General features: G+C 40.7%; 1 protein-coding gene across 1 annotated transcript; it reads left to right on the top strand.

The window, feature by feature from the left end:
* The first annotated feature begins 3,732 nt into the window (after positions 1–3,732).
* LOC308079742 (uncharacterized protein) lies at positions 3,733–12,030 on the top strand. The gene is made up of 4 exons (XM_080421331.1): positions 3,733–4,190; positions 4,965–5,080; positions 8,364–8,800; positions 10,398–12,030. The coding sequence occupies exons 1-4, from the start codon at positions 3,818–3,820 to the stop codon at positions 10,765–10,767; spliced, it is 1,296 nt and encodes a 431-aa protein (XP_080277457.1). The 5' UTR covers positions 3,733–3,817; the 3' UTR covers positions 10,768–12,030.
* The last annotated feature ends 2,751 nt before the right edge of the window (positions 12,031–14,781 follow it).

The following is a 14,781-nucleotide window of genomic DNA, read 5'->3' as shown; positions in this document are numbered from 1 at the left end:
GGTTAGACATGGGTGCAAAAAGTAGCAGCACAACGGCAGGTCCACAGAAGGTAAGGCAAACCACATGTTAATTAATTAATTGAAAATTTTATTAGACAAAAATTCTAAACAGTACAGTCAAACACTTGGTCTAAAAGGATAACACCAAAAAAGTCCCTCCGGTCTTGTTTCCTTTGGTGTCCTATGTATTCAATCAACATATAAAATATAAAACAAAAATGCAATATCATCACGATTCACAAATATAAAACACTATATGTACAGAGTAGAAAAAAAGGGGCTAGATCCACAAAGGACAAGTAGTTCTCATGGGGTAACAATTAATCCACATGAAGGAGGTAAGCCAACAAAGTAAAGTGTTCCAGTGTGGCAGGCCAGCTTGGTGACAGCGGTCACAGCGGTGTTCAGGCCTTGTTCTACAGTCTGACGGCAGCCGGTTGGAAGCTGTTCAGAAATATGGTGGTCTCGCCTATGATATTGCCACGGAGAAGTGGGATGAACATGGGTTGTGGCTGGGGTGGTGACTGTCCTTGATGATATGGTGAGCTTTGACTACGCACCGTTTCTCATGCAGCTCCTGGAGTGAGCTTGAGTGGCGCGTTTCCCATACCAGGCTGTGACACAACCTGACAGAACACTGTCGTTTCAAATATCCTTATTGTGAAGCACAGGATAAAAGACATACAGTTATAATCCAAACAATTATGACCATATTTTCCTATTCCAAAAACAAACAGAAACATACATACACACAAAATAAACAGGTACAATGAAATAAAAATACAAACAAAGTCAAACTGTGCATATGCCAGACAACTTTCAATGGAGCTGTTGTAGTACAGCCTGGCGATGCGGGGGCTCGATCCGAACTTCTTCAGGCGACGAGACCAGTATAATCTCCGTTGAGCCTTTTTAAAAACATGCGCGTTGCGTGTGTCCCACTTGAGCTCCTCCTTCATGTGCACGCCTAATAAGAACTTGAACTCGCTGGCCATTTCTACTGCAATGCCAATCGGGGAAGAGAGGGCTGTGCTCTCTCCTTTGCATCCCAGAGTCCACGATCAGTTCCTTGGTGTTGTTGTTAAGTTTATGTTGCAATGAATGTATGTATGTATGTATGCAACAATAAATGTTTAAATATGTATGTTACAAATAAACATTCTTTCACATAGGACCAGAGAGAGGAGGGTAATGTGTTATACTGGGAGATAGGGATGATTTGGCCCGGTGGCTGAAGAGACCAGGCCATAATTGTGAGGTCAACAGTTTGATCTCTGTAATAGCTAAAAGCCAACATGTCATGACCTAAAGAGACATTGCATTAAGTCACTCAACAGCAGAGTAAGGTAAATGTTAATTAAAACGTCAATGTAGGACAAGAAGGGGCGAGGAGAGAATATTACTTAACGTGTATTGCCCTAAAGGGGTTTATTAAAAAGCCACACAACTGTTCTTCCCTCTCTGGATAACTGTCACAACTTGCATTCTGTTAGATAACCTGAGGTCAGATGCCCTAGAACATTACATACTGTACCTTGTAGTGGGAAAAACTCAATCATGTGTTAGAACAAGGTTTTCAACTGGAGGTCTGTAAAGGTCATTCAGAAAAAACAAATGATTTGCCTGCCAGGAAATGTCCCCCCCCCCCCTACTCAGACCAGGTGAATGTTACATGTATGAGTTAAACAGACCCAAAGACACAATGACAGCAAAACAAATCTAAATTAAAGGGTGACGGGGGCAGTGGTGGGAAACGTACTCAATTTTTTTACTTAAGTAAAAGTATCAATACTGCAATGTAGAAGTACTCTGTTACAAGTAAGAGTCCATAATTAAAATTTTACTTGAGTAAAAGTACAAAAGTATTGGTATCAAAATGTACTTTAAGTACCAAAAGCATAAAGTGCTCATTATGCAGAATGTCCCAAATGTCAAGATTTCATTGTCTAAAATGTCTAAAATCAATTGAAAATAGCCGATCTACAAGATTGTAGATCGGCTATAGAGCACCGAAGTCCTGACGTCACTCGTTCATCCCCAGGTTTGCGGAAGTAATTTCTCTATGGAGAATAACATTGGGTCATCTTAGAATCGTCTCATATAAGAATTGTGGTCCAAAAATAAACACAGCGTGTCGGCGTTATTGTCAGGGAGGAGGTTCTGTATTGTTTATGATAGTCAGTCACTTATATTTGATACAGTCTGTTTCTGGCGAAAATGTAACTAATTCGGCGGAAGTAACATTAGCGTTTTCTCACCGTCAGTTGATGCTTCATATCCATAAGAGTCAACCCGCCGTGGTCATTTGTTTATTTTTGGAACACAGTTCTTATTTGACGCGATATTAAATACGTCTATGGGATTCAGAACGGGGGTGGAAAACTGCGAACCAGGTAGACAAACAAAGGATGTGTAAATGACGTCAGACTTCGGCGGTCTATTTTCAAATGGCCGAAATATATATAGGGCTGAAGTGGTTAATGTATGTTTTGTAATAATAATAATCAATTAGTAACTAGTAACTAAAGTTTTCAAATAATTGTAGTAGAGTAAAAGTACAATATGTGCCTCTGAGATGTAGTGGAGTAGAAGTAAAAGTACTGTAAATTGGAAATACTCCAGTAAAGTAAAAGTACCTCAAAATTGTACTTAAGTACAGTACTTGAGTAAATGTACTTAGTTACTTTACACCACTGGGCGAGGATTGGGGAATGCATTTCCTGCCAGGCAAATTCAGCAATACAGATTTTGCCGACCCCCAGGGGTCCTGAGGACTAGTTCTGTAACTCAGAGAGTGTACAAATGGAACCAGTTTGTACACTCTCAGAGTTAGGATTTTATGGTGTAGATTTGGGGTCCCAGAGATAGAAAATGGTATGAAATGGGTGTCTGTGGCCTAGTGCATATCAAATTGGTGGTCCTTGACCTTGACCACTGCACCACAGAGAATCCAGGATATCGCATGAAACTGTTAAGAGATAAACGTGAATAACTCTCCGTGCCAGGAGGTGGCAGTAGTCTGCAGGAGTCTCATCAGAAATCTGGAGAAAACCGGAAGCTCAACCAGCGTTGGTGTTGCCATGTTCGCTTATTATAAGCGACTTTGGGATTCTTTTTCTGTAAAGTTGCTTGTAAAAATGTATAGTTGGTTGGGCTTGTTCCTAATGTGTAGTTTCTTATTTAGGCTTGCTTCCCAATTTTTTATTATTTTTTAAACCAGTGGTTCTCAAATATGTTCATGAAAACGTTTTATGCCAGGGAGCATTTGTGTTAGAATGTTTAATTTTTTTCCTCCAAATATTCCACATTTTATTGCAAGAGTGAAAATAGCAGATCTACAAGCTCACAGTGTGACGCGTTGTGAGCTTGTAGCTCGGCTATTTGAAACAAATTAAACTTTAGTACCCTGACCCATGGGCCATGACTGTCTGTCATTAATGTTTCGATGAATTGAGTACAAAGGACCCCAATGGAAACAAGGGTTTAAAATCCTCTTAGCAGACCTTGTATTGAACTGTACTTTCCTGTGCCTTTTTTTTGCAACCTGCTAATAAAGTATTCAATCAATCAAACAAACATATACAGTTGTTTTAAAGTGCTCATGTGGCCAATTGTTGCTTTTTTGGACTTGTTTTCCTAGACCTGGTTGCTTATTTCTCTCGCAAAATCTGGCAACACAGGAGAAATCCGGAAGCTCAACCCACCAGCGTTGTGGAGGAAAAAAATGGCCACTGACGTAAACAAACAAACCGTCACGGAGCGGGGGAGCATTTCTACATGATTCTTTACGCTAGTACTCTCTGGTCTCTTGTGAATAATGGTACTGGCCAGTGTAAAAGTGCGACGGGCTCTTACCCTGGCCTTTCTGGGCCTGTTGGCCGTGAGACAGATTAAGCAGAAGCAGAAGAATAGAGGGAAACAAGTTCAACTGACCAAGAAACGTACTAGATGGGTGAAGAAACGCCTCCTGGAGCGACAGGCTCAGGCAGGACCTTTCTCTGACCCTCACCTGTGCCAGGAGCTCGCTAATGAGCCCGCGAGTTTCAATAACTTCGCCAAGCTCTTTCCCGCGCAGTTCCAACAGCTGGCCGAGCTGGTCTCTCCTGTCATCCGCAGGCAGAACACCAACTACCGAGACTGTATCTCTGTGGAGGAACGTCTCATGGTTACCCTGCGCTTCTTGGCGACAGGTGAGCAAATTAGATATTTTTTCCTACATAGGCTACCTTCTGTCTAGCCCTAGATAAAGACTCTGGTAGATGTGTTTGATCGATTTTGATGACATTCTTCTCCAAACATCTACAAACGAACGCCATTCCCCCCCCCTCGTTTACTTGCTGTTTACATTGAGTGTAATTCCGGCTTTCACCGGATGCGCTCCGTCACTACCGCCCATTGGGAACTTCCGACGGAATCGGCCACAGACGGGATTAAAACACTTATTTATTGAAGAATATGGACTAATACATTGCACAAACACGCCGGACACCTAGTTAACATTTGGAGCAAGCGGGTAAGCACCTTATATTTTGTATATATTTGGAGAAGTACGGGCTTTGGAGCTGACATTCAAGGGCAATCTGGGGGGCTGGTAGCTAAGACTGGTAAAGAAAAGATAAAAAAATGTCAAAAGTAACTAGTAACTTAAGGTTTTCAAATAATTGTAGTTCAGCAAAATGTACAATATTTGCCTCTTGATATGTAGTGGAGTACAAGTAAGTATTGAAAATTGGTAATACTGAAGAATAAAAAAATTGTACTTAGTTATTTTACACCATTCTATGCATGTTATTCTTAAATAAAATAAATATTTGATTACCTATGGTAATATCCTTGTTAAAGTGGCATTTATCTGGCTTCCTAATCAAAACTGCTGGCTTACATCCCAAACAATGTATGGTGATGATTTGTACCTGCGATGGTGAATTCTAACAGCAGAATTGTGTGTGCTTGTATGCTTACAGGGGAGAGCTTCCGGTGTCTGTCCTACAAGTTCCGAATGGGATTATCAACAGTTGGAAAATTTGTCCCTGAAACGTGTGGCACAATCTACGAGGTTTTAAAAGAGAAATACCTAAAGGTATGTGGGCAATGCCATTTGTTTTGCTTCTGATTTGAGCCTCTGTTGATAGCTTCCTACAAACACACACACACACACACACACACAGGAACAAATACAAAGTAGAATTCATAAATCTAAACACAACCTAGGCTACGCATAACTATTGTTATAAGTTACTACTCTGTCTACTTGGGGAAAACGAAACTCTGACTGAGACGTTAGACAGACAGATACAGAGTATTTGTGTTATTTTGGTTCTCAGAAACCATTGGTCCGACCCATTGGTCCCACTCGGCACCGCACACCCCCAGGCCATCTGGGACACACACAGGGCTTCTTTCGCTTTACATTAGAAGAGTTGGGAACGGTGGACGTTGTCAAATTCTAAAGGCAACTCCGCACCAAACAGACTCGTCCAGACTATTGCAGACTACTCCAGACTGCAACAGACTGGTATTCGGTTGGCAAAAGTTACCATTTAAGTCTGTCAGCCGACTGGCCATTCATGTGCTAATTTGACTTTTAGCGTGCCAGCGTTGCCAGGTCTGCTTATTATAAGCGACTTTGGGCTTGTTTCCCTGCAAAGCCACTTAGGGATGTTCCCAGCGTTTTTTCTTCACTGACGTGCAGTGGTGTAAAGTAACTAGTACATTTACTCAAGTACTGTACTTAAGTACAATTTTGAGGTACTTTTACTTTACTGGAGTATTTCCAATTGTCTATACTTGTACTCCACAACAATTATTTGAAATGTTTAGTTACTAGTTACTTTGCAGATATAAATCATTATGAAACATACATTAACCACTTTAGCCCTATTTTGTACCTATAAGCTATTTGAAAATAGCAGATCTACAAGCTCACAACGTGTTGCGATGCACGCGTTCTGAGCTTGTAGATCTGCTATTTTCAAACATTTTTGTACTTTTACTTTTGGTACTTTAAGTACATTTTTATACCAATACTTTAGTACTTTTACTCAAGTAAATGTTGAATTCCGGACTTTTACTTGCAACAGACTCAGAGTACATCTATTGCATTCAAGCCTGGAATTTCGTCATTTTAGGGGCAAGGCCACTTGGCCTTTGGTGTTGTAATTTTTTGGAGGGCACAAAGGCCCTGCCCGGTCTTCCTGCCAGGGCAGGAAGGCCATCCAAAAAAATAATAATGATTTTTAAGTCCAAAAATGATTTTTAAGTCCACGGAAATAATGCATTTAACTTGAAGGTTAAGGATCATTGTATTTTAATATATTATAAGAATAGTATAACTATCTGTGAAATATAACCCATTTATTTCACAAAATAATGTGTTGGCAAATGACCAATATTTAGTTATATAGGTCTCAATATGTCACATTCAGCCCTGGACTTCACTGACTGAAGTAGGGGTCACATTAATCACATTAGATTCACAGAATGTATTTTACCCACAAGTTATTTTCATTCAAATGAAATGTGAATGAACTTGCACTAATAATGACTTTAGTTGATTTTTCACTCTTTAAAATATAGTATTTCTTAATTATTAATAATTACAGCTTGTAGATTGGCTATTTTCACGATTTTAAATTGTTTTTAAATAATAATAAAAAAGGAACATACAAGATTTCCACCCGACAGCCATAATATAATAGCCAATATATGGTTCTGTATCAGTATATGAGTCCGTTTTTGCGGATTTCATTCTAATTGGCTACTATGCCTGCATATGAATTTCATGAGCCTGGGTAGGTCACCCTGGCTTGGAGATATGCCCTGTAGCGCACACTCCGCCAGTGGTGTAAAGTAACTAAGTACATTTACTCAAGTACTGTACTTAAGTACACTTTTGAGGATTTTTTACTTTACTGGAGTATTTCTAATTTTCAGTACTTTTACTTCTACTCCATACATCTCTGAGGAAAATATTCTACTTTTACTCCACTACAATTATTTGAAAACTTTAGTTATTAGTTACTTTGCAGATATAAATTATTACATTATAAAACATACAGTAACCACTTTAGCTCTATTTTATACCTAGGCTATTTGAAAATAGCCGATCTACAAGCTCACAACGCGTCGCGAAGCGACGCGTTGTGAGCTTGTAGATCTGCTATTTTCAAACATTTGAGTACTTTTACTTTTGGTACTTTAAGTACATTTTGATACCAATACTTTTGTACTTTCACTCAAGTACATTTTTAATTCGGGACTTTTACTTGTAACGGAGTACTTCTACATTGCAGTATTGATACTTTTACTTAAGTAAAACATTTGAGTACTTTTTCCACCACTGCGCTCCACACAGCAGCAGCAGGTGAAAGCAATTCACTTAAACGAGGGTTGTGTTGCGCACCAAAACTGCGCAAAACTAGGTCAAATCAATCAATCTCTCTCTCTCTCTCTGGGAGCAACAACGAGAAACAGTGAATGTAGGTTTTCATAGACATGGTCGCTTGTTTCTCTCACATAATCTGGCAACACCGACAGCCCTTTGTTGTCACTGCCACTGCTCTGCCAGTCGGCTAAAAAGCTGAACATGTTCGGTCGGCTCTGGGTCGGCCGAAAAGGTCCCGACGGACCCCTAACCGACTGGCCGACGGACCCCTAACCGACTGGCCGACGCTTCCCGAAGCCAAATCGGCCCAAAGTCGGGCCGATTTGGATTGGTCTGGAGCCAGCTTAATACAGACTGAATACCCCATCTCAGCACCAGCCTCAGTGGCTTGCCTCGTTAATCACCAGACTCCCAACCCACACCCCATGGGATCGACCCCCAGCTGATGACACTACCGCGGACTAGTAGGTAGTGACCGCGATGGAGGGGCGCAGTCTCAAACGAACTTGAGTCACGAGAGGCACCACCAAGCGCGCTAAAGCATGCGAGTTGCCGTGCTGAATGTTGCAAGTGTCTGTGTCAATTTAGATATGAGCTAAAAAGCATTATTTTATACTTTAGCTATTCAAAAATGGCAGATATACAAGCTCATAGCGTGTCACTTTGTGCCGCGCTATGAGCTTGAAGATCTGCTATTTTTGAATAGCCAAAGTATAAAATAATATATATATATTTTTAAAGCATTTTTAACTCAAATCTTTGCTTCTGGGGTCCCTGGACCAAAATATTTCGAGATGGGGGTCGGCGGCTAAATACATATAATTTTGGGGGTCCTTGACATGAAAAGGTTTTGAGCACCACTGATATAGTTTTTCAGAAAACTGTTAGGATTTAGAAGACATTTGTTGAATCTGCAGGTCTTCATGGGTTAAATCATAAAAAACGAATTCTATTGTATATTCTTGATTTTTTTTTCAAGTGCCCTGACACCATGGAAGAGTGGCAGCAAGTAGCCGATGAATTCCAGGCCAAGTGGAACTTCCCCAACTGCCTAGGTGCTCTGGACGAGAAACACGTCAACATTCGGCCCCCGCCAAAAAGTGGACCAACGGTATACAACAACAAGTATAGATACTCCATAATGGCTCTGGTGGACAGCGGTTACAAATTCTTGCACGTCGACGTCGGGTGCAACGGGTCGATTTCAAACGACGGCGCGTTTGCCGGATGCACACTGCACGAGGCCCTGCAGAGGAGGATATCCAGCATCCCCGTCTCCGCCGCGCCACTGCCTGCTTCCGACCAGCTGGCTCCTTACAGCATCGTGGCAGACGAGGCGTTTCCCCTGAAGGAGCACATCATGACGCCGTATCCCAACCGCACGACTACTGGCGAGCGGCGCGTCTTCAATTACAGGTAGGGGCTGTCACGATTACACATTTTTAAAGACCCTGTCAACAGGAAATGCCCAAATGCCTTATTTGGGCATTTCCTGCTGCGAGCAGTTTTTTCTGGGAGGTGAGTTTCAGTGATGTCATCAGAAGAATCACTGATGGCAGAAGACTGGTGTAGTTAGGAATTATGCCACGGTACACCGAAGGTATACCAGTCTTCTGATGCTATACCCTAGAGTGCATCGCCATCTTCTGGCTATAATAATTATTTCACTGCCTTCAGTGGACACTCCCCCACAGCCCTGCAAAAATAAAACTACATTTATTTTTCATGACTTTGAAACCAATTTTGATATACTTAACAATTTGTTTTAATCATTCTAATTTGGCTGGGTGGTTTGTAACATGTTATTCTGTGGTCTGACAAAATGTGAATACATAATACTGCTTATATGCCTACTTAATGTTTTATAGGCCTTCTTCCTTTTTACAGGGTCTTTAAGTTGACGATTAATTGTCACTCAAATAATTGCGATTAAAGGAGAATTGCGCCCGGCGTTTTTCATACCTTTTGATGTTATGATATCCTAGGACGAGTGGTACAGTAGAAAGATTTCATAACTCCATCCCGGGTCCGCCGCAGCTAAAAAGCCGTGACTATGGGACTTGCTCTAAATCGCGTATTTGAATAGCTTTTTGGGCGGTGAAACCGCCCCTATAAGTGAGATTTGGAAAAATGTACAAATATCTTGGGCAGTGAAACCGGCCCTAAAAGTTTGTACAATTATCCTGCGCTGTGATTGGCCAATCACAATCTATTCAGGACTGTGATTGGCCAGTGTCACATGACACATGTGCATAGCCCTATGTGATTGGCCAGTGTCACATGACACATGTGCATAGCCCTATATAAGCAACCATAACTTAAAGAAAACCAAATTATTGTTTTTTTTAAGTTATGGTTTTGTCCATCATAAAGTGTGTTTTACAAAAGATAAATGTATTTATCTTTTGTACATGATTGATCGACTCCATTCAGTATTGTGATTAGCTAGCAAGACACATGCTGACACTAAGTGGCTCTTTCAGATCAAAGCATATATATTGGTTGACTCCATTCAGTATTGTGGTTAGCTAGGAAGACACCGCCCACTTCACACAGGGTGTGATTTTTTGTTGTTGTTGTGAGATCTGACCTGACGTTCATAGTGACAGAACACTATGCAACGTGATTGTCTTGAATGCGCCCCACCGGAAGTCTCTCTAAAGCTCGTCCTAGGATATCATAATATCATATAAAAGGTAAGAAAAAGGTTGGGCGGAATTCTCCTTTAACGATTTTATGTGTGTTTGGCATTGAACATATGAAGCACATGGGGCAGATACGACAAATAACTGAAATATACAAAGAAATTATTGACAATTTTAATAATTTTATACATGTAAAAATAGCAGAAATAGCTGATCTACAAGCTTCGTGACGCGTTGTAAGCTTGTAGATCTGCCATTTGTGCTTTTTTAATATTTGAAACATTTTCAACATGCAAAAATAATTGCGACCATCTCAAATAATTTCGATTAGACGATTATGTAATAATTGTGACATGGCCTAATTACAGGTTGTCTCGAGCTCGGAGGGTGGCGGAGAACGCCTTTGGCGTCCTGGCCAGCCGCTTTCAGGTCCTCCTCACGACCGTTAATCTCCAGGACACGGGCAAATCGGAGGCCGTCGTCTTGGCCTGCTGCGCTCTGCACAACTTCCTGTGCACCGAGGGCGGTAACCTGTACTTGGAGGGAGTAGTCGACCAGGAAGGACCCCAGGATCACGTCGTCGTCCCAGGAAGTTGGAGACGAGACCCTGTCTTACAACAGGCCCCTCAGCCGCGCACCTACAATGCAAAGACGCTTGCCAAGCAGCACAGAGAGGACCTGTGCCGTTACTTCAATTCTGATGTCGGTGCTGTGCCTTTTCAGTGGGACAAGATTTAGTTGGTCCTTTACTTTGACGTTATTTGTTTATTTAGACGGGACACTTCATATTAATGAACAGTACATATGAATGTAATGTAAATACTCCGGATTTAGCAAAGATGTTAATTTACATCCGCAGTCCCCACAAAAACACACATAAAAACTCAAACAGGCAGACAGTGGAGTGGATTACATTACATTACACAGGGGAAACGGAGCATAATATATTATAAATACAAGAACAGAGGTACAAAACTGGTACAAAAGGTGCAAAAGTTTTTCTATTAAGGTCAAGACTAAAACAATTTTAACATGAAAATGGCAGCGTTTTAGAGGGAAATGTATATTTGTATACTATTGTGAATTTTGTATAAAGTGCAGTATTACTTTCAAGTAGTACAGGATACATTGTCAAATGACGTGCAGAGGTGCACTAAGAGGTGATGAGACTAATGAAGTCCACATGTTGGTGTCTGTATTGAAGACATGAACATCCTGTATAGTTCCAATTGAACTCCAGCCTCCACTGATCAGCAGCCTGTTGTCTGACACTGTAAGTGCTGCATGGAGAATCCCAGAGGCAGTGGTGGCAATTAAGGTGTTTATTTTGCTCCAGGCCTGGATAACGTAAGTGAAAACATAACTAAAGACAAAGCAGGTTAACAGAGAGGTAAGGTGTCAGCCTCTCCCCATGGCAGCCCACATTAAACCGAGCTGTTCACTTTAGTCTACAGACCTCACCCCTGGCTATCGAATTAAAACAACCCCAGTGCAGTAGCAATCCACCCAAGATGCTCCCCATATTAATCAGCTCTTCAGGCACCACACCTGACCCCACTACACAGTTAGGTTTCAAGGCAGCTTCCCCATCATCCCCAGCATCTGATAAACAAAAGCATATTAGTATTCCAGTCACAGCAGAATGTGCACCTTCTGTCGGACTGAGAATTTACAAACATACAATTCAGCATAACATACAATGAATGTGTACTGCTGAACATTAGACAATTAGTCTGTCCGAGGCTGCTCTGTCACAGCCATGTTGATTTTGCGTTCTCTCCAACTACCACAAGAACATAAAGCATTCACGTGGCTGCATGTTGTTTAAGGGATGTACGATATTCCAGTAGAAGTACTTTTTTTATTACAGTCATACATTATTACTAAAGATGGATATCGCTTCCTTATTTTTCCTCCATTGCTATAGAATTTGAGAGCTTTACTAAGTATTTGCTTATTCTGTTGTAGCCTTTGTAAATAATTAGTTGTGTTTTTTTTAAATCATGCCCCTTTCTATACTTTCTTTTTAACCATCTCAAACACGTCGAATAGCAGAAGTAGCTGATCTACACACTGTGTCACATTGTGATGTGTTTTGACCTTGTAGATCAATTTTCAAAAAATCCTATTTTCACCAAAAGTGTCAATGTTTTTCTGGCCAAGGATCCGTTAGCTAAGGGAGAGACAAAGCAGAGAGGCCAAATGTAGAGAGACTACATTGTATAAAACTGTGTTGCGTGTTAAACTTGATAAGAAGAAATGTAGACAAATGTGTGCAAATCTTTGAATATATATTTTTTAAGCGAATCTTTACGAAATCTTTGCTTCTGGGGATTCTACCAATGTCTAAATCCTATTTTTATTTTTTTTACTTGTGTTGCTATAATCAGTGGCTCTCAAACTTTTTCATGTCAAGGACCCCCAAAATGATATGTATTTGGCCGTGGTCCCCCATCTCAAAATATGATGTTCCAGGGACCCCCAAGAAGCAATGATTTGAGTTCAAAATATTTGCTTTACAAATTCATCACGATTTTTCAAAAATAGCAGATCTTCAAGCTCATAGCGCGGCACTCGAACAACCCTGAACATTAACGGTCCCTCTAGCCACCACAAGAACAAAAGCCTTCACATGCTGGACAGTCGCTAAACATGCATGAATGGCGGTCACTTCACCCTGCTTGAATCCAGCACTGGATCTCAACTTTGCTGTCCTACGTGTCTATGCTGCCATCTGCTGGACAAGTTAAACCGCTGCCACTTCAAATAGCAGGTGTACTGTGTATGCAAAACAGAGTCAATACACTTTGGGTGTAATTATGCAAAACTAAAGAGGTTCCTGTGTTAAGAGTGGTAAAGTGTAATGAAACTGCTGGCTAAAATTGTTACAGATGCCAGTCAAACAGATACATGTCAAGCCTAAGTTTCTGGTCTGGAGCGGCTGTTATTTGTGTCCTTGGGTAAAATAGCTGTTAAAACGATGACTACAACCCCCAAGGGCCACCTAGGAGTAAAGTACACTTCCCATGGAATTCTGGAGAGTAGAAAGTCTGATACAGCAGAGCTGAGATTCACAAGGGAAGTGAAAATGCTGTTCACAAATCACAGCTTGAGACTTAGCCTATAACAAACATGGGCACTATGCTTAAACTCCATTCTCCCTGCTCATTGTATTGACTGGAGAAGACGGTATGCTATGTAAGTTTGCTCTGTGGTTGACTTTAAGTCATCCATAAGAGCTGTATGCTGAATGTTTTTGTTCTCTTTTACATTGGAAATGTATTTATAATTGATTTTATTTTATCTTTCTGTAGTAATTATCTCTGCCAAATCTGCCTCCCCAACTGATACTGTACATGGCACTCAGTTTACACACAAAGGACCACACAATGGAAATAAATCAATACAGCAGAAGCGATCTTATGTTGTCTTGTTTTAGCATACAACAACAGTCATACTACACTATCATGCATCCTCTGATGGCTGGAACAAGAATGAAAAGAGTGATTGGGGGGAGGTGTATACACACGCACACACACATACATTTTTAAGGGGACAAATCCTGTCGAGATAAAATCTATGCATGTAGAATGATATTGTTAATGCAAATCTAGTAAACAAATCTTGTAGTCACACAAACAATACTTCTTGTTTTCAGTATGTATACAGATTGCTATTTACATTTGATCAAATGAGCCGTAGACCGTCACCACTATAGGAAATTAACACAAGTAGCCAGTCTGTATAATGTGACTTCAACACTGAACACTGTGCAACTTCATTCACCTACTGAACATAAGCTGCTATCCTAACCCTACTAATGTATGCTGTTCAAAGAAATGTAGGGAACACTTTGATCCCTTAATTATTTTGAGTTTTCATGAACTGTGTACATACTGCTAACAAAAACTGCTCAAAAGAATTAAGGGATCAAAGTGTTCCCTTAATTATTTTGAGCAGTGTGTATATATACAGTATATACAATAGGTCGTGACATGTTGTGAGCTTGTAGATCTGCAATTTTTTAAAATAGAGCTAAAGTGATTCATGTATGTTTTATGTAATAATTTATATCTGCAAAGTAACTAGTAACTAAAGTTTTCAAATAATTGTAGTGGAGTAAAAGTACAATATTTGCCTCTGAGATGTAGTGGAGTAGAAGTAAAAGTATAGACAATTGGAAATACTCCAGTAAAGTAAAAGTGCCTAAAGATTCTACTTAAGTACATTACTTGAGTAAATGTACTTAGTTACTTTACACCACGGGCTGCTCCCATATTGCCGGAGTAGAGACGATTTAGACGCAGTAGCACATATGATAGAAAGTATGAGTTCCAGAGACTCCTCAGGTTTGTGAGTGTGGTTCCAGCTGTCAGATCTGTTAGCTGGAATCTGTTCACTGCTGCTCCTTCTTCACGTCTCTGTGAAGTGTGCAGTGCTTTGTGACTCCCACCCACATCCTAGAGAATGTCTACTGTATGTACATTCATATCCTCCAGATGTGTGTGTGTGTGTGTGTGTGTGCATGTGTAACTGAGTAACTGCTTGTATGTGTGAATGTGTCATGGATTTAGTGTGTGTACATACAGTATGTGTGACTTCATGTGAAGTCAAGTCAACTAAGATACGTATATTTGCATTGGCAACCTGAGGAAATATATGCATGCGAGGTACAAGTGAATGTGCATCTGTGAACGCCTGTGTATATGTGCGTGCGTGCATGCGCGTGTGTGTGTGTGTGTGCGTGCGTGC

Source organism: Gymnoscopelus braueri (assembly GCF_963280865.1).
Source record: "Gymnoscopelus braueri genome assembly, chromosome: 23".
Classification (NCBI taxonomy): Eukaryota; Metazoa; Chordata; class Actinopteri; order Myctophiformes; family Myctophidae; genus Gymnoscopelus; species Gymnoscopelus braueri.
This window is presented reverse-complemented; position numbering and strand designations above follow the sequence as displayed.

What these genes read in the sequence shown, in the direction of transcription:
- LOC308079742 (XM_080421331.1), top strand. Translation starts at nt 3,818, where the DNA reads ATGGTACTGGCCAGTGTAAAAGTGCGACGGGCTCTTACCCTGGCCTTT. An exon ending in TAAAAGAGAAATACCTAAAG is followed by an intron (nt 5,081 to 8,363) that starts GTATGTGGGCAA and finishes TTTTTTTTCAAG; the next exon opens with TGCCCTGACACCATGGAAGA. An exon ending in CGGCGCGTCTTCAATTACAG is followed by an intron (nt 8,801 to 10,397) that starts GTAGGGGCTGTC and finishes GCCTAATTACAG; the next exon opens with GTTGTCTCGAGCTCGGAGGG.